The sequence below is a fragment of the Lynx rufus genome, unplaced genomic scaffold (genome assembly GCF_022079265.1).
Source record: "Lynx rufus isolate CCGP_SWC_20201006 ecotype Redwood Valley unplaced genomic scaffold, mLynRuf1.p SCAF_11, whole genome shotgun sequence".
Classification (NCBI taxonomy): Eukaryota; Metazoa; Chordata; class Mammalia; order Carnivora; family Felidae; genus Lynx; species Lynx rufus.
In genome coordinates, this window is record NW_025814825.1 from 43,056,909 (window position 1) to 43,075,613 (window position 18,705).

Consider the following 18,705-nt stretch of genomic DNA (forward strand, 5'->3'; position numbering starts at 1 on the left):
CTGTTGGGAGGTAAGAGACCAGGGGGCTCTCTCCCCATGAACGTGGGGCCAGACTGGGCCATGTTCCCACTGACTTGGTGTCCCCTTGTCCCCAGGGACAGCCCCCAACTCTCCAGTGAGCCTGCCTGAGTCACCAGTGACCCCGGGCACAGGACAGTGGAGCGATGAGTGCACCATTTGCTATGAGCATGCAGTGGACACGGTCATCTACACATGTGGCCACATGTGCCTCTGCTATGCCTGTGGCCTGCGCCTCAAGAAGGCTTTGCACGCCTGCTGCCCCATCTGCCGTCGCCCCATCAAGGACATTATCAAGACCTACCGCAGCTCCTAGCCCGTCATGGCGCCCCACCCTGCACGCCTGCCTCTCAGACTTCGGCCCCACTCCAGCTGAGGGGCAAGCCAACAGGGCCCCTTCTCTTCGTACTTGTTTTGGAAACTCTTTCCTCTTCTCCATTAAACATGGGAAACTGAGGCCCTTAAAGGTTTGGGAAGAAAGAAGGTATGAGGCAGGGAGGTGAGGGGCAGGAGCAGATTCCCCAGCAGAGGGGAGGGGAGGAGTCCACTCTCTGTCTTCCCCTTCTCTGTAGCCAGCTCTTCCCTGCATGCTGAGGGGCTAAGTGGGGGTCTTGGCCCGTCCTAATCCTTTCCCGTCTGGGGCAGATTGGTAGGAAGTCCTCTAGCCCATGTAAGAGTGAGAAAACGTATCCCTGCCTCCGGGCAGATGTGTCCCTGAGCTAGGGCATTCGGAGTATGGCCTGGACTTCAGTGTCCATTTGTTCTCTCAGCCAACTGCCCTTGGGCAGTGTATAACCTGCTCAACGGCAGCCCTAGGCAGGCAGCCTCTGAGCTGCTGCCTTCCTCTCGGAGCTGTACCCACCTTCTCCTTCCTGTCTTCCCTGCCCCTCAGTCCTGGCAACCAGGGGTAAGAAGGCCAGTGGATACCTCTCATCCTGGGCAGGCTGCAGCCTCCATGCTATGTCCCTTTCCCACTCACCCAGGATGGGTGGATGGACAGGCCACAGAAGGCTCCAGGTTCTGGGTCCCTGACCCTGTGCCCTGGCTGAGATGCAAAGGGCCCCTTCCTGACCATAACCTTTCTGCCCCAGTCATCTCACCAGACGCTGCTGCCCAGGAACAGCCTCTCGGTGTGAGCGAGAGAGCAGAGGCTGTCCTCTGTCAGGCTAAGAACAGGTTTACATCTGCTGTGACTTGTCCTCCCAGATCTCAGTACTGTCCTGAGCCTGGCTGATACTCAGAGAGGCTGGAGCATCCCTAGGAGAGGCCAGGGCCCTGGATTAGGGGTGGGGGTGGGATCCCCTGGGGTAAAACCAGCCATTTTCCTTATTTATTTATTTATTTGGTTTGTAGGTTTTTTTTTTTTTTTTTTATGGGGGGGTGGGGGAGTGAGTTGCCGTCCCCCGAGCCCTTCGAACTCCTAGAAATGCCCTGGTGTGTGGAGTGCCTGGTGAGAGCGCGCTGCAGAGATAGTTATCATAGTTTTCCCCAGGCTCCAGCCCAAAGTCCATAGACAGCTCTGCTCACCATGAATTAGAACTCCAGGAAAAGGGGCTGAATTGGGAGGCCTCCTTTCAAATTGTGTCAAATTGTGTCCATTTTACAGAGACACAGACTGAGCTTAATGTCCTAGGGCTGGTGGATCACCCAGAGTCACAAAGTGCCCTTCCTCTCTGGGCTGCAACAGGGTTATCAAAGTTGGCTCGAATCCATCAGGAGGCCCAGGAGCTCCCCCTTCCATGAGGACGTCAAAAGTTCTGGGGAGGCTGAAGGAGGGGAGCCCAGCTTGGGCCAGGGAACAGGAGGCCTACTCATAGCAAGGGCAGGGAGGCCGTTCTTAGGCTCTTAAGCCCCAGGAAAGATGAGAGAAGGGGCCAGGTCCTAGCACCTCTGGTTATTCTGATTCTGGAGTGAAGAAGGGTCCCCTACCCCTGCTCTTAGGCTGTAGTTCTCTCAGCCTTGCCTGCCCTCCTCTGAGAGGCGATGGGCCGGGGCCCACTCTGAGGGCCTAGTCTCCCCCCGGCCTCCCAACCCTCTGTCCCCCTCCGATGGCTTTTTACATCCATCAGTGACTGCTGTTTCCCGTGAATGGTGGAGTATGGGGTTCTAGACCTGACCCCTGGGCAGCTGTGTGGCCCTGTCCAGGTTATAGCCCCTCAGCCTCAGCTGCCACCTCTGTAAAATGATTGAGGGGAGGGGGGAGAAGACTTTGTGTGTGACTCTTGGGAGTTCTCTGGTGAGGGGCTGCTATAGGGTGGTGGGTGGGACAGCACTGGGGGGGTCAGAACCCCAGGCTGGGACTTTGCACCTCCCTTGCAGTGGGCCTCTAGGAAGTCACGGTTCCACTGGGTCTCTACTCCCCAGTCACTGACCCGGGAGACCCTTTCTGTGGGAGGAGGGTGGGGTGGGCCAGATGGTGGCCCCATCCAGTCTGGAGTCTCATCTCCAAGGCAAGGAAAGGTCTTAAGTGCAGGGGCTGTGTGGCCCCAGGTTTGGGGAGAGGAAGCCATCTGTACCACTGTCTCTGTTAGTGTTGGGATAGTTGCTGCCTCCTTTGTGAACTTGGGTCGCTGTGATTGTGAATAAAGGTGATTTCGTACCAGCCCGAGGGCTGTGCTGTGTGGAGGGCTGGGGAGGGAGGGAGAGTGGGGATGAAGGGTCAGGTGTCCTGGATATGGAAGGGAGTCAAGAACCAGGGAAGACTCCCTGGAAATGGGGGACTGGAGCATGACTTGGAGTTGGACAGCAGGGGCCCAGCCTGCCAGGTGAACCTTGTAAGTTGAAAGGGAGAAGCCACTGCCCTTCGGTGGCCTCAAGTCCCTGGGCCTGTGAGGAGCAGTGTTTATTGGGGCAGGAGTAGTGGGAGTCCATGAGGTCTGCTCAGCTTTCTGGTAAGGCTGAGGTGGGCCCAAACCTGGCCCAAAACCCTTGTGGGGTGGCACTGCCACCTAGGGGCCGATGGGAAGATGACAGGTCCTTCATGTAGGTCAGGAGGGGGTTGATGATATTAAATGGGTGACAGCTAGATAGAAAGGGAGGGCCAGGGACCTTTAGAGAAAGCTTCTGGATGGGCTGAGAAGATCTGCCTGGCTGCAGAAGCTGGGAGTGGTGGAGTGTGTCTAGCAAAACGTGGCAGTCCCCATCTGGTGGGGCTGGGATTCAAGCACATAGCAGGCCTGCCTTCCTGCCCTCTGCTGCTTCCTCCACCAGCACGGCCCAGCACTGTTTCCTGGGGTCCAGCAAAAGTAGGGTAGGGTCAGGGGGGCTCTAAGCTGAGAGGCCAGCTCGGCCTGTTGGATGTGGATCTTTTGCCCCAAGATGTGCATTTCTCGCTCTCAAAGCCTTGGCTGCTTCCCAGAAAGCCTCCTGATGGTGGGGGGAGGGAGGAAAAGCTTGAGTCTGATTCTCACCAACAAAGGTGGCAACTTACCTGCCTCACCCCGCCCCTCCAGTGTCCTCAGAGGGCCCTGGATCCTGCAGTTCATGCTGCATTCTGGGTAATGTGGCTTTTGCCATTCAGCTGGATGGCTTTTCTGATGACAGAGAGAATTAAGAGGTGATTCTGTTCAGTTAAAAAGGCCAAAAACTTTATTTAGTTTTCAGGGAAATACAAGATGCATGTAAACATAAACAAAATACAAAACAAAACAACCCAAATCTTACAGTCTAGAAGCATGCCAAGACAGAGTATTTTCTGCAGACCAAAGAGTCCCGTCAACAATGATAAAGGACACCCGGAAAGTGGCAGGCCAAGGGGCTGGATCCCTTCCCCAAGGACACTGCATTTTTGTGATGAGAACAATTAAAAAAAATCCCACTATTAAAAATATTAGAAACATGGAGATAGTTTAGCACCACCATTGATCCTGGAAATTTTTTAGCACTCAAATTGACTGCACTGAATTCAATGTCCTTTTCTTCAGTTTCTCTGCTGAGGGCAGAAGAGGGCACAACCTTCTCCTGACCCCACAGAGCCCACTAGGAGCTGGGAGGGGCTAAGTGGAGACCATGAAGAATCCCCCAAAGTTCTGGAGCCCCAGAGACACCCAGCAGTTCACATGCAACCATGCAGTCCACAAACCACCCTCCAAGGACCTGCCACTCACATCTTCACTCAGAAGTCACCTTCCCGCAGACCTCTCAGTACTACTGTTCGTGAACCCCTGTTCTCATCTTGTGTCCTGGATTTAAAGAAAACTTGTTGCAGAGAACAAGTTGCAGATCCAAGAATGGTGGCTGTTTACTCTTCTCTCTCTGAAGTAAGCGCTTATGGAAATGTGCCTTGGTCACAGGCCACTGAGAATGAAAGGGCATATCCACGTTTGAGTGCGCACTGCGCCCTGTCTTCTAAGTCACACCTGCAAGGCAGGCTCAGCAGACCGAGTAGCCACAGGTAATATCAGAGACACTCCAGAATAACTGGTGTTAACCAAAGAAATGAGGCTGCCTTCCTTCCAGACATGCTCGATAGTGTCTGGACCCTGAGGTTCCAGTTTGGTGGGGTGGTGGGTCCTTACTGTACAACCCATTACAGTCACTGGTCTCTAACCAATTTGAGCAGTTTGAGAGGCCACCTCTGGATTGGACAAAGGGATGTGGGCAAAACCAGCTGGGAACCTGGGAGATGGATGAATGTTCTCGAGCCAGAGCCTCCAAACTCAAAGACTGGCTTGTTGCTAGCGACTTCCTGTCTCCGCTACGTAAATCAGTGACTGTTCATTAAGAACGTGCTGGGGACCCAGTTTGTGTCCCAGCAGGTAGCGGTTTCCTCGGGCTAGCTTCTTCTGTGGCCAAATCTTAGGGCTTTTCCAACCTACTCTGACTGGACCCTTGGGTATTGAATCAGTAAATTCGCTCTGTACCTGCTCTCTTCCTCCTGAAACACTCAGAATTGACTTCTTCCTTCTTTTGAATGAAGACTAAACTCCAGACTCCAAACTCTCTCAGCATTCTCACACTTTTCCCTTTCTGCCTAGAAGACATCCTCTTCTGGAAGCCGCCTTCCCGGGAAGGGATGGTAAGCCCCAGCCATTCCAAACATGCACACATTCATCTCACCAACATGCCTCTCGCTTGCCTCCAACATGCTCGAGCCATCCTTCTGCTTTAAAACCATTTTCTCGCATGCTCTCTCCCTGCCCCTCGCCCCCTGAGGTCCCAGCCCATTAGCCAGGGTGGAACTGGGAACAAAGGAGGGACCTTCAGCTCAGAAACCATTCTCTAAGGCCACTGAGTTCTAGGACTGGGATGGGAGAGGGGACTGATTGTCAAGGTCAAGTGCAAACCCAAGATTAAAAAGACAGGATTGGGGAAGGGAGATTGCATGGTAACCCCAACCTTATAGGCAGGTTGGGATCAAGGTCTTAGAAGGTAGAGCCCTCCACCCAGTCTGTAAGCACCAATGAACCCAACTTCTGGCTGCAGACCTAGGTGCACAGAACAAAACAGGAGGGAAGCTAAAATTACTGGGGCTGATTTCCTGAAACCAAGGCTGTAGGTCAGTAACCTCATCCTGTCACTGTCTCTGGCCATAGAACTGAGAACCACTGAGCGTGGTTCATGATTTAGGCAAAAAGCTCAGTAAGGTCGAGGAGGAGCCGTCACACTGTTCCTGTGATGTATGTGTTCAGTTGGGGCCTGCAGTCTGGTGCAAGTGCATATGCAGGTCTGCTGACTACCACGAGCATGCTCTGGCCCCAGCAGCCTGACCACCCTCAGAAACACGAGAACTGAGGGCCAGAAGCTCTTACCATCGAGAACTCCCTCCCACGGTGATGATATGCATGGCAGTGGGTGGGGTCGGCCTGCTAGACCACCCATCTGCAGGTGGCGGGTGACCCCGTTCAACCATCTCAGTGCTTCCACACCCAGTGACTTCTTGCGTCCACATCTTCGTTTTGGAGCCCGGGATGATGGCCTAGGCTGCTTCTGCTAGATCTGTTAATGCCAGTGTGAAGTTTCCAACAAAATAATAAAATAATTACCAAAAAAAAAAAAAAAAAAAAAAAAGACACATTGCACTCTCCAGCCAGAATTACGTGTGTGAGTAACACACACTTGCTGCCAGAAGCTGTGAGTCCCGTGGGTCCTGCCCAATGCCAAGGACTTGTAAAATGGAGACGGCTTGCCCGGTATTTGTTCTCTAACCCCTTGTTATTTAGTTCAAGTGGGAAATTACCAACACTCACACGTGTGTGCTCATGGACACACACACATACGCACATGCACACACACTCACTCTCAACACACAGCCCTCAAAAAAGTGAGGGAATCTTAATTCTTTAAGATTAAGTAATGTGGGTGGTTCTCTTTCCAGAGAGCTCTGCATCGAGATTCTCAAAGATTGGACATATAAATGTGTATACTCCAAGGAGAGACACCCACACACAGGGGCACGGTCCCACTCTGGGCACACAGATCCATGTTTGTACAGGAATTCACCCAACAGAGGGGTTGGAGCAGCAAGCATACAGTACTGGAGACGGAGGGGACAAGCCAGTGAGGATGTCCCTGGAGCCCTGAAGGGCAGAGCTCCAAGGGCTTGGACCCAGAGACTTCCCATCCTGCTGCTTTCTCTACCAGTGCCAAGTAAGGAGGAGGCCCGCTTGGTACCTGTTGTGGGGAGCTGTCTACAAAGACCTGAGTAGGCCCCTCAGACACTTCTCTGAGGCCCTCTGGGAACTGTCGGTGTTGAGCAAGAGGCCGGGCTCACTCCTCGGGCTGAAGTCATTGAGATGAATGGGTGGCCCAAGCTCAGCACCAGGCCTAGCTGTAGGCTTGTGGGAATTGGTGTCTCACTGGGGTACATAGGGCTCAAGGCACCCACGTCCCCCCAAAAGGATTTGGTTACATCTAGGGTTCCTGCCCATAAACTGAACTGAGGTTACATAGTTTTAGAAAGACTCAAACATACATCAGAAAGATCACGGCCCAAACATCAGGAGACTGGGGTGAGAGAGGGCTGCTGGGAGTGATTTTTAGGACAGGTCTTTCTGGGCAGCTGGCTGAAAAACAATGGAAATGAAAACAAGGGACCGTTCCCAGATGTCCTTGCTCTGCTCCGAGGGCTGGGGCCCTGAGCGGCCTGTCCCTGAATCCCTTCTGGGTGGATAACACCCAACAGAAAAAGGGGCTGCCCTCCGGTAGGGACCCCTGCCATCCTGCCAGGAAGGGGGGGGGGCGGGTATAAAAGATCAATATCCAGAAGGTCACCTGTCTGCTCCACAGCTTAACTCCTTCCAGCAGCCCTGCCGCCTCCTATGGACGAACAGGCCACCGGGTCTCCCGCCACTGTCCCAACAAGCCCTGGCGTCCCTCTTGATAATATTGCACTTTTCCTGTCTCTCAGATTGTTTTCATTTTCGATTGAGAATGCAAAGTATTTGGAGGGGTAGGGGAAGTGAGTAACCTTAAAGAAATAATATATTAGTTAAATACAAAAAAAAAAAAAAAAACCAAAAAAAACCCAGAACAACAAAACAAAACAAACACAGGAAAAGTAGGGGCTACTTTCATTTTTTTCCCTTAAAACAAACTACCAAACCGAGGGCTAGACTTAAATAGTTCTACACCTACTCTGCAAATACTAGTAATATGAAAATAATGTTCAACCGAAATTCCCTTGTCTTTCTTCCTTAGACGATAAAAGTAGTAACATGCCTTGCTGAGGAAAGCGATGGATATAAATGCCAGTAAAATATGCTGCTCTAACATCTGAAAGTGATTAAAACGATTCTATATAATGCCTTCGTCAAGATGGAGACTCGAGAGTAAAAAAGAGAAGCCTCTGGGGCCAGGCGAGGGGTGGAGGGCCACGGCTGGCAAGGCAGAACCTGGGTTCAGCCAGGGGCAGATGGCTCACTCGCCGTTCAGAGTCGCCCCTTCCGGCCCCCTCCTGCTGCCCCCAGGGGGCCCCTGGCCTAGTGGCAACAGCGTGGCAGGGCTAGGGAGCCCAGCCAGGCCCGCTGTTTCAAAGTGGGAGAGAGATGAAGACATTTTTTCCCCTTGTAATGAAAGAAAAAAGGTCTTTAAACGGAAAGAAAAAGCACCAAATGATGCATCTTCGGGCATTATACAAACCTCAATAATGACCTCAGAAGGGCTCATTAGGATTAAAGGTGCAGTATACAGCAATACAACGCCATTTCACATTTTCAATCGCAATTAATGGAAAACTGGGTTTGGACACTGCTGAGATTTCATTTTCCTTTTTCCTTTTTTAGTCCGATCTGGTTTTCCTCCAGATGGGTCAGAGCCACAGGCCCCTTCCTCCTCCACCTGCTGCGGTACCCTCCAACATCACAAAGCAGCTCAGTAGCTCTAGGGAAAAGCCCCCTTGCCCTAGGTGGGTCTCAGGAGTCCAGGGGCACGAGCCCTGGCATCCCCCGGCCATGTCTGAGAGGGACTGGCATGCACCCTTCGTGCTTCAAGTATTAATATTCTCTTTGGGTTTGCAGGGTTTGTGCTGTGTTGAGTCAGGGGGTGATGGTGAGGGGTGAGGTGCGAAGATGGGGCATGGCAATCCCTGTTCACTGCCCAAATCTACATGCTGTCACCAGGTGGCAGCATTCCCCACGTTTCCTAGATGCCTGAGCAACTCCCAGCCATCCTTAGGGGGCTGGATGTCACAATGTAAACATGATGACCACACAATAAACTCCAATGGGGGTGGGAGGGAGCGCAAGGATTAATGCAGTGGGGTGGTCTGCCATTAACTAGCTACATGATTTCAGGAAAAGTAATTTCCTGCCCTTGGGCTGCAGTAACAGAAGGGGATGGGATGGAGTGACTTCCAAGGCCACTTTTAATGACTATCACTTAGAGCACTGGGGATCGAGGAGAGAGGGTCCTGGGGGAGGGTGGAGAATGTGGGCCCCGCGGGTGCTGGAGAGCCCCACGGGGCAGTGCAGACCGTGAGGAAGGGCAGGGAAAGGCAGGCTCTGGGGAACACTGTGGTCCAGTCCAACTGAGATGCTCTGTGTTCGGCAGATGCGTCCTGCACTCCTTCCTGGCCTGGCTGGCACGTTACTGACTGAACTGGCTCAGTGCAGACATTGGAGGAGCGAGGCCGCTGGGGCCCCCCCCTTGGAAGACAGCTACATGGAAGGTCCTTTCACCCAATAGTCACTCTACTTTTAAATTTTATTTTAAATAATCATAAATTACTTTTTTTTTTCTTTTAATAAATATGTGCTGCTTAAAAATGAGAAAAGTATATACTGCATCTTTAAGTAATGCACTTTGCTCTCTGGGTTTCTTCCCATTCCACCTTATTAAAGTGCATTAATTAAAAAATAATGAACCACTTCTTTATCATTATTGTTCAAATAAGTCCAAATAATATTAATATGAAGACACTAAACCACTACCATTAGTACTGCAACCTAGCAGATTAACTCAATATCCTACTCTATTTAATACTGTCCAGCAGAAGAAAAGAACGAATTTCAATTTTAAACTCACAAACAAAACAAAAAAGGAAACAAAATCTCACCGCGGCCCTTCCACAAAGAACACGAGCAGTTTGCTGTAGCTGCCAGGCATGAGTGCACGGCCAGCGAGGAGGCTGGGGAGATCCCCAGGCGAGGCCTCAAGGGTCTAGGGGGCAGGTGGGGTGCTGAAGGCACGAGACACAGCGTCCCGTGCTGATCTTCGGGCAACATACACCGCCTGGGTGGGGAGCAGGGGTAGAGGGAGGCCTTTCCTCCTCTGTAGAAACCACCAACCCTTAGTCCAGGCCTCTGGCAGCTGAGCTGGTGGCTGTGGAGCCCAGTCCGTCCGCAATCAAAGGCACGTGTGGGATTCCACTCCCAGCAAAGGGGGGGGAGTCCCTGGGGAAGCCAAGGCTTCCGGAGGGTCCCCTCGGAAACGTCAACGACTGAAAGACACAACCCAAGGTTGACAGGGACTTTATTCTCTCCTCTCTTCGTGGGGGGCGCTGCCCCTTGGGAAGACCAGGTCGGCTCCCGGCCCGGGGTCCTCCGGTACCTGTGGCATCGCACGTGGGCGGGGGAACGGCCGGTGGTGGCTGCCCATCCGGGGTCCCCTCAGCCCTCAGCGGGGGCGATGGGTGCTTCTCCACAGTTCACACGTAAGGGTTCTGGTCCTGCCCAGACGGGAGAACACGTGCAGAATGGTGGCCACCCGGCAGCCTGAGAGCTGCCTTTTCTCCTGGACAACCTGCTCCTCCCTCCTGGGGAGGGTCCTGCCCCACTGAGGCGTCTCTGCTTTGCTGTGTCTGGGACTGGGGCTTCAGCCCCCGGGGCCCTCTGGCAGGCGCCGCGCGAGGGTGCCGTCCGCAACAGTGGAAACCAAACGAAAGGACTTTGGCTTGTGAAGGGAAAGGAAGTGAAAGCCCAAAACCGCCAACCTCCCCGCAAAAGTTACGACAGAAAAGCCCCATCCGCTACTCATTCTGTCCCCTGTGAGGCCGACTGCCCTTGGGCCCCCAAACAACCCCTAAAATAAGACCAAAACCCAAGGCCTGACATTGAAGCCCCAAATCAATAAACCTCTCCCAAAACATGCAAAAGAGCTGCCCACCCAGCAATACCCAAAATAAAGTCTGTGCAGATGGTGAAGAGACTGACGGCTGCACCCACCCTCTCTGTAAACTCTGGGGTTGGCGGTCGTCCGTGGGGCGCCCAGGGCAGGGCGGACTCTTCTCAAGGCCAGGGAACAGCGACAGGTAAGAAAGGTGGTCCTTGCTGGCACCCGGGGAGCTGCTTTTTCTTCAACGAACAGACATTGACGGTGGCCTGGCCCAGGGACAGGCTGGGCTCCCAAGAGATGCCTCCAAGCCCCAGAGCCAGTGGGGTCTTCTAGCACACGCGCCCGTGGCAGGTGGTGGCAATCCCCGGGAGACCAGCACAATTGGCAAACACAAGGACCGCCTCCGATGGCAAGGTGCCAGCGGCAGAAACCAAGCTGGGCAGGGGCAGGGCACAGGAGGTCCCTGCGACCACATCTTTTCCGGATTTGCAGCCAAGGCACAATTGGAATTTCCCTCGTGGCCTGTCCCAAATGGTGCCAGGTCCGTCAGCCAAATCACCAAGGTGCCCACGTAGGGCTCAGCTTTCTTGCCTCTGGTCCCAGGCCCGCCGCTCCCCTGCCTGTTCCCTTCCCTGCTCAACGTGGGCCCCCGCCGGACCTTACCTGCCAGCTGGGGGACAGCCTGGAGGGGAGCATCTCTGAGGTCACGCATTCTGCAGGGTTTAACGTTGTCCCCCCCCCACCCCTCCCATTTTCCCTTTCCCCTTTGTCTTCATCTCACTGCTCACCCGCACCAGGCTGGAAGGACCCACGCCCCATGTTAGTTCTTTTTCTCCAGGTAGTTGGAGGGCACCCAGCCTTTGAAGGGCTTTGCGCCATCCAGGATCTGGCAGTACCACCAGCCGTTGGGGTTCCTCTCCAGGACCTCCATGGACACACCCTCCTGGAAGCCTGCCGTCTCCTCATCCCCCTCATAGTCCGCGATGGAGACATAGACGTCTTTGAGGTTGTTGTGGATGAACTGGGACTTCTCAATGGGCTTGGGGCGCACGGGGGACACGGGAATGCCGTTGCGCTGGGCGGGCAGCAGAGGCGCGTCTGAGCCCTGGCTGGCGGCCCGTTCGGCCAGGCGGCCCTTGGCGTCTGCGGCAGCCGAGCGGGCGGTGCTGAAGGAGGAGTTCCGGCGGACACCCCGGAGGCCGTCGGTGGCAGTAAGCGACTCGTTCCTACGCAGGGCGCAGGACAGGTTGTTGTCCTTGGGTGGCGGGGACACAAACACCGACTGAGGCCTCACTGCCACCTGCCGCACCCCGTTCCTCATCTTCACTGCCCCGGCGGCCGAGGTCTTGCCGAAGCCCCCCGGAGGCTTGGAGGGGATGGGCGGCGTGGCCCTCTTGTTCTGGTTGACGGTGTTCAGTGCTTGGACCCGCTTCTCGATCTTCTCCAGGCTGTCTGACTTGCCCTCGTTCTGCTTGCTTTGGGCGCTCACTGTGTCTGGCTCTTTGCCAGAGGAGTCGGATTGCTCGTTCTCGCCGAGCACCAGATAGTGGGAAGGGGCCCAGCCCTCTAGCTCCCCAAACCTCACGTACCACCAGCCGCTTTCCAGCTTCTCGAGCACCTGTACCTCCACGCCTGCGGGGAAGCTGATCTCTGAGTCCTGGACCTTCTGGTAGGCACTACATGTCGTGTAGGAGGCGGCCTGCCCTTCTCGTCCCTTCTTGGTGGGACACGGGGGTGTGGCGGCTGGGGGGGTAATGAGGTCAGCGGAGCCTCTCCTGGACCCCTCACTGGGACTTTCAAAGGCCGTCTGAGGGGGAAGCTCTGAATCCTCACTCTTTGAGCCCTTGAGACCGCCCCGGAGCTGGCCTGTGGGTCTCAGCTGGCGCCGTAAAGTGCTGATGTCCATCTTCTCTTGACTCTGGGACTCTGCTCGGCTCAGGAACGGCTTGGGCCGGACCGACGGCTTAGCCCGGGTGCACGAGGTCAGCCCAGCCTTTAGGTCGGCGTCCCTCTTCGCCCCAACCGTGGGCGTGCCACGGATGCCTGCGTCCGAGGCAGAACGGGGCTTCAGGTCACCACTGTTCTTGGACAGGGAGGAGGAGGAAGAGGAGGAGGAGCAGGTGGTGTTGATGGTGATGGATGAAGAAAAGGAGGCAGAGGAGTGGTTTTTCCCCAGTTCTGCCTGGGCGTTCTTCTCTGCCTTGAGCTTTAGGAGCGATGACGATTTGGGGGAATCTGATTTGGGGGAGTTTTTTCTAGCAAGGGACAGAGGGGAGCCCCCCGGGGAGTCACTGTCCCGGGAGGAGCGTCTGGCTGACAGGGCATCCTCGACACACGGCCGGAAGCCCTCGTTCTCATAGATGGTCTCCTCCTCCAGGGCCACGTCCTCTGAAGAGCCGCCCACCCTGAAGCGGGCCCGCTGCAGTGAGGAGGCCGGTGAGGGCCTACGGGGCTGGGCGGGCCGCCGCTCCCCCGAGCCGCTGTCCTCCGTGGGTTCCTCGCTCAGCTCTGGCTCTGAGTCGAAGCCGAAGGCAGGGATGTCATATTCAGGCTCCTCATACTTGAGCTTCAGCGGGGAGTCCTGGCTCTCCCCAGAGCCCACTGGACCCTCCTCGGCCTCCTTGGGCTTGCTGGGGGGGGCGGGGGGCGGTACCTTGGGCCGGGTCAGTGTGCTCGTGCGGCGGCTGAGGTTGGGCTTCTTGCGCTTATCGATGTACGACGCGGGGGCCCAGCCCTCCTTCTCACCGATCTGGACGTACCACCAGCCACCCGAGTTCTTATCGATGACCTAGGGGAAAGGGTGGGCAGGCCAGTGAGCTGGGAGGATTGCCGGACCCTACGATGTGCCAGGCTAGGAGCCTCGCACTTCACGCGACGCACCAGGCTACGGCGCATCATGTCTCTGTTTTACAGATGAGCAAAGTGAGCTACTGAGGAGGTGGCCCCAGGACCCCGGGTAGTAAGTGCTGGGCTGGAATTGAAAGCCAGGTCTCCACCATCTCCCACTCTCCAACACCCTCCCCCCTGGTCCTCCAAGACTCCATTAGCACCCCAGGTCGAGCTGGCCTTGTCTACAGACTCCTGCTTCTCCCCCTAAGCTGTGCACTTAGAAGACCTACTCCTCCTAGTCCCTATGGAACCCAACTCGCCAAGGACCCGTATGTCTAAGAACATGCCATTCATTCCACTGCTCCTCGTCCCGCCCCTGGGATTGCTAGGTCCTCCGCTGGCCACCCTGGAAAGGGTCTCTCATGTCAGAAGAGGATGGGAAGATGCAGGTGAGGTGAACTGGGAGGTACAGCCTGAGACCAGAGCCACCCTGCCGGACGCCTCCCTGGTGTTCCCACCGCCTGTGGTCATTTCACTGCATGTGGGATCCCAGTGAAATTCTGCCGGTCGAACGGACTTTGGCTTAAATGGTTAACTGTGGGAAGGATGAGGGGCTTTTAGTCATTTCCATGTTAGTATAAACTAGCTCAAGGAGCTTCTTTCTTAACTACTATTTGAGATTGGCTAAAGACCAGGAGTGTGGTGCTGCCTCTGCTGCAGTTCATCTGGGCTGGAGCACATAAAGGGAAGATAATTTTGGATTGTGGGACACTCCTGGAGAAAGGTACCGGGTGGGGGGGTGGAGGGGACATGAAAAAATTGATACCAGGGGAAGAGGGGCAGTGAAGGAAGAGAGATAGAGACCAGCCCTCTGCAGTCCACACCAAAAGGGAGAGTTTCTGTCCTTCCTTTGGTTCTCTATTCCTTCCTTCACCCTTCCCACCCCATACTCCACCCCACACTTAAGATTAAGCCTGGGTAGCTCCTAAGTATGACAGTTCAGTTACATGGTGAGCTTTGGAGGCTCTTCTGGAAACCTAAGCACCACTGACGGAATGATTTTTCTTGGAAATTCGGTTCCAAATTGAATACGTGGGATTTAAAACATTCACGTGGGGGACACCATCTCTTCCACAGGCAGAGACCGCCTGAGGGCTCTTCCGACAGTTCTACAGGTGTTAATTGGATGTAACCTCATTACTCAAGAGTGATGGCCGCGTGGCCACAAAGCAGAGTTTCATAAATGCTAGGCCGGGAGGGAGCCTCCTAGGGTCTGTTACCTCATGTGGCAGAGACACAGGATCAAAGCCAGGGCAGAGGAGTGACTGTATCGGGGGTGAGAGGTGCCAGTGGTGTGCACGTGGCCAGAACCCAGGCCCCTATTACCGTGGCTACGTGGACCACATTCTCCCCACAGCAGCGCTTGCTAACATGGGTTCTTCAGAATCTTGGCCCCCAGGGTGCTCCTAGGAGACAAACTGTCCTGGGGCCAAATGGGTCTGGGCAATGCTGCTATTCTAGTGCCCTCTTAGAGATGCACGGTGACATCCCTACAGCACAGGCTCTGAGAAGTTCTGCGATTAAAAGCACACAACTGCATGGATCTTGTTTAACCCAATGTCCTTCAAACCTGTTCGACCAAAGAAGCCCCTTGTTTCAGGGCACTTTCGTCGCAAGTTCCCACTACACACTCTGGGAAACGCTGCTGTGAGGGAAGGACTGCGTGGAGACAGGAGTCCTGCATTCTGGTCCTCACCGTGGCACTTACTGGCTTTAGGCAAATTTTTATCCCCGTGGGTCTTCTGCCCGCCCCCCTGGAATGTTGCCAGCAAGGCATAAATGGGAAACATGGCAGGTCTTTGACTAGCATGAGTTCAAACCCTCAGCTTCATGGCCCAAGGCTCACCTCTGCCTTCTGTCCACCCCGAAAGCTGATGCCGTCAGAGATGCAGGACTGGAATTCAGCAATGGTGTAATACTCCACCTCAACAGAAGGGGGCTCTGGAGGCTTCGGCAGCTGGAACCCCTAAGGCAGAGAAGGGCTCAGTGAGCAAAACCTACCTGATCAGAACTGTAACAGAGGCAGAGTGTGGCGTTTACACCAGCTGGAGGGCAGCTGACCTGAGATGTATCCATCACCTGAGGCTCAGGGTGTCTCCCCAGGGGACTGTTCTCCTGAGCAGGCTTTCTACTATTACCTATGATCCACTTGAAACTCCTCTGAGCTGTCAAAATGATCATTTAGTAATAGTAACTTCACCCTCACATCTCTGGAGGTCCAGTTTATAGATACTTCAACAGCTAGGTCCCAAAAATGAAAATGAAAAAGCAGAGAAGTGGTTTTAACAAAGCCTGTGCAAACTGCCCCATGGGAGGAGAGCCTCGTCCTTAAGTCTGGCTGACAGGTCACAGCGGTGACATCTGGTTGCAGAGGCAGGGCCAGGGGACACAGCCATCTCTTTGGGGCAGAGGGCAGGAGTGTAAGGGGGCGCGGAGATGGCTGAGAAGAGCCCTTGGTGGGTCACTGCAGAGATGCCAAATGGTCAGGCAAAACAGGCTGGACTGGTTATACCAATACCCAAGCAAGACAGTCAAGGACATTTAGGATTTGGCTGCAGCCATGACTTCTGAGTCTTATTCATTCACTTTCCAAACATCAACTGTGCATCTTCTGGGTGCCAGGCCCAGGTCTGAGGCACTGGGCACTTAACAGTGAACCAAAAGGACAACCCCCTTGCCCTCATGGGGCGGACATTCTAGTTTCACTCGGTCTCTACTCTGGTCAAAATGGATTTTGTGCTGCCCTGTTACTTCCAGTATGTCCCAGTATCACACAAAGGGGTTAAAGCAAAACAAACAAAGAAGTATGTGTGTTTGGGGGGGGGAGGGGCGGCGGTGGCGGGAAGGGAGAGGGAAGCAGCTGTGGTGTAACAGGAAGACCTCAAAAGACCTCTGCCTTGCAGCTGGACACATGTGGGCTCCAATCCCAGCTCAGCAACGCACCAGCTGTATGGCCTTGGATAAAGCCTATGACCTCTCTGAGGCTCAATTTCCTCATCTGTAAAATGGGTCATGAAGAGAATTACTGATAGGTACCTAACTTCTGGCCCAGCCAAGGACACAGGGGGAGCTCCACCAACAGCAGCCAAAGCTGACCCCTCCTTCTGAAATGCCATCGTATTCCCTGGAACCTTCTGCATTCTCCACAGCTCAGCATGTCCTAATCTGGCCACTCACAGCCCAGCTGTCTTGGGTCACAGGGAGCCAAGGGCAGGAGGAAGCTGGTCTTGAGGGACCAGGTATGATTCAGCCCACTTTCTCCGCCCGGGGCCGGGGCCCTGGCCCTGCAGGCATGTGTGTGAGTAGACGGGGTCCAGGCCCCAGCACCCCCCCTCTCCCCCTCCCCCAGCCACCAGGTGGGATGCCGCCACATCTGGCTGGGACAAGCCCTGCCGCAGTAAGTCCCGCACTTGTTAAGTGTGGAAGGAATGAGCCCATTGTTCCCAAAACCGAGTCTGCCTGAAAATAATCAGCTGGGGCTGAGACAACTGGAAGGACGGGAGAACTCATTGTTTTGTCGTGGAAAACTCGAGGGTAAAATGACATAGAAACTCCCCTGGGGCCGATGGCCAAGGCAGGGATGGTCTCCTCTCCACACGCCTGACTCAAGGACCCGTTTACTGAAGGCCCGCTCTTCCAGGCCAGGGCAGATGTCACGGATCCCAGTGACCCTTGCTACTAGGCCCAGCGAGACTTCAGAAATCTTTCCCCACACGGTGCGGCAGGCAGCCCGTCCGTCAGCCACAGCTGACATAGGAAAGGGAAACCTGGCGGCCAGCCCTGCACACACCATCCCATTTCATCCTTCCAGCAGCCCCAGGAGGTGGCTGGCACTGTCCCCATCTTACAGATCAGGAAATGAAGGCTTGGGGAGGGTAACAGACTTGCCCTGGGTCTCGCCGTTCCCAAGTGTCAAAGGTGCAACATAGACGCACGTCTGGCAGGCTTGAAGCCCTCTCTTTCCACGGCACCCACTGCCCCTGAGGACAGTCCCCTGAACTAGGGCTCTAGGTCCGCTGCCAGCATCACTGCCACCCTAAGCCTAGTGTCCCGAGGGTATATGCTCTTCCCTGATGGTCTGGACACCAGGACCCCCACCTACAGGAGCCAGGGACGCCAGCAAGTTGAGCCTCTGACTTTCAGCACAAGCCAGTCCTGGCCATTCACTCCTCCTTGCAGGGGTGCTCGCCGGCCTGCCCTCTGCCCTCCCAGGCTCTGGCATCCACCGAAGCCATCGGACATTCCTGAGCCAGGAAGGCGAAGCTGAAAGGCTTCCAGGCACACATGGACAGCAGCCCCATTCCCAGCCCCTGGCAATGCCCTGGCTGGACACTCCCGCTGGCCAGTCTAAATGTTTATGTCTGCCAGTGTAGCGGCTGGGATGGATTTATTTAGCTTTGGAGTGCAGTGTGTTTTTGAACATCAACTGTCCAGCTAGGCCCCCAGAATGGCTGGGATGCCCAGGCTTTCCTCTCTGCCCCTGGCCCCACAAAGCTGGAAGCCCAGCAGGGCCCTGGAAAACCCCTGGACTGACAGGCATTGAAATGAGACAACCAATTAACTGGGGAATGTTACAGGGCGTCCCCGGATACAGGAAGAAAAAAAGGAGAAGAAATTCAGCATACATACCAGGCTGGATTCTCTGCGAGGTGGAGGCCTTGTCCTTAGGTTTGGGGAGCCTAGAAGAAGAAACATGGCTTCAGAAATCCCAGCCAGACAATGGGTAACAGCGCTGGACCCTGTCTTCCCTATGTGTGGCTGCCTCCTGATCCTGGGAAGCTCCTGGCTCTGTCCCACACTCAGGAGGGGCCCATGTGCTCAGTCACTATCGGCACTGTAGTTTCTTCATGGGACCAGAGACCTTTAAGCTTTCTTGGCTGTGTTTCGGGGGATCCATGAGCCCCCTAAAATGATGTGCACGTTTCAAAATGTATAGACATAGAGGCATTTTTCAGAAGAAAGGGTAAATAGCTCTATCAGATTTTCAAATTTAGGAGCAGAGGCCAAGTTCAGAACTCAACTAAAACCACAGCTTTCCTCAAGATTTTAAGGCTGGGTGGACATCAACAGAAGCGGCTCTCTCATCATATAGGGCAGTTTAACCTCCATCTGAAGACACTGTTGAGCCAGAGATGCATAGGTTAGGAGGGGGCCAGTTAGCTGGGTTTCTCCTATACAGAGGCCTTTAAAACTGCTCGTGGAGAGGCAAAGCCGTTCCTTCCAAGTCTTTTAGGTTTCCAGTAACTGGTGGGAGGCGAGAGGGAAGGAGGGGTAAGGCCAGGAAAGATGTTCTACTGGCTGTCACTC

The 18,705-nt window shown here is 54.7% G+C and overlaps 2 protein-coding genes across 5 annotated transcripts in view; one reads left to right on the top strand and one right to left on the bottom strand.

Moving 5' to 3' along the window:
- The window catches only part of NEURL1 (neuralized E3 ubiquitin protein ligase 1), a 77,581-nt gene extending 77,247 nt beyond the window's left edge, over positions 1–334 (top strand). The window contains exon 6 of the mRNA XM_047072696.1: positions 96–334. Within this exon, the coding sequence (XP_046928652.1) occupies positions 96–334 (239 nt within the window). The remainder of the gene's footprint in view (positions 1–95) is intronic.
- A 10,968-nt stretch (positions 335–11,302) lies between these two features.
- SH3PXD2A (SH3 and PX domains 2A) overlaps positions 11,303–18,705 on the bottom strand; it is a 234,714-nt gene continuing 227,311 nt past the window's right edge. For all 4 annotated transcript variants that reach the window (XM_047072698.1, XM_047072697.1, XM_047072700.1 and 1 more), the window contains 3 exons: positions 18,028–18,077; positions 15,245–15,364; positions 11,303–13,297 (listed from right to left, as the gene is read on the bottom strand). In XM_047072698.1, coding sequence (XP_046928654.1) covers positions 11,330–13,297; positions 15,245–15,364; positions 18,028–18,077 — 2,138 coding nt within the window. In that variant the 3' untranslated portion in view covers positions 11,303–11,329. The remainder of the gene's footprint in view (positions 13,298–15,244; positions 15,365–18,027; positions 18,078–18,705) is intronic.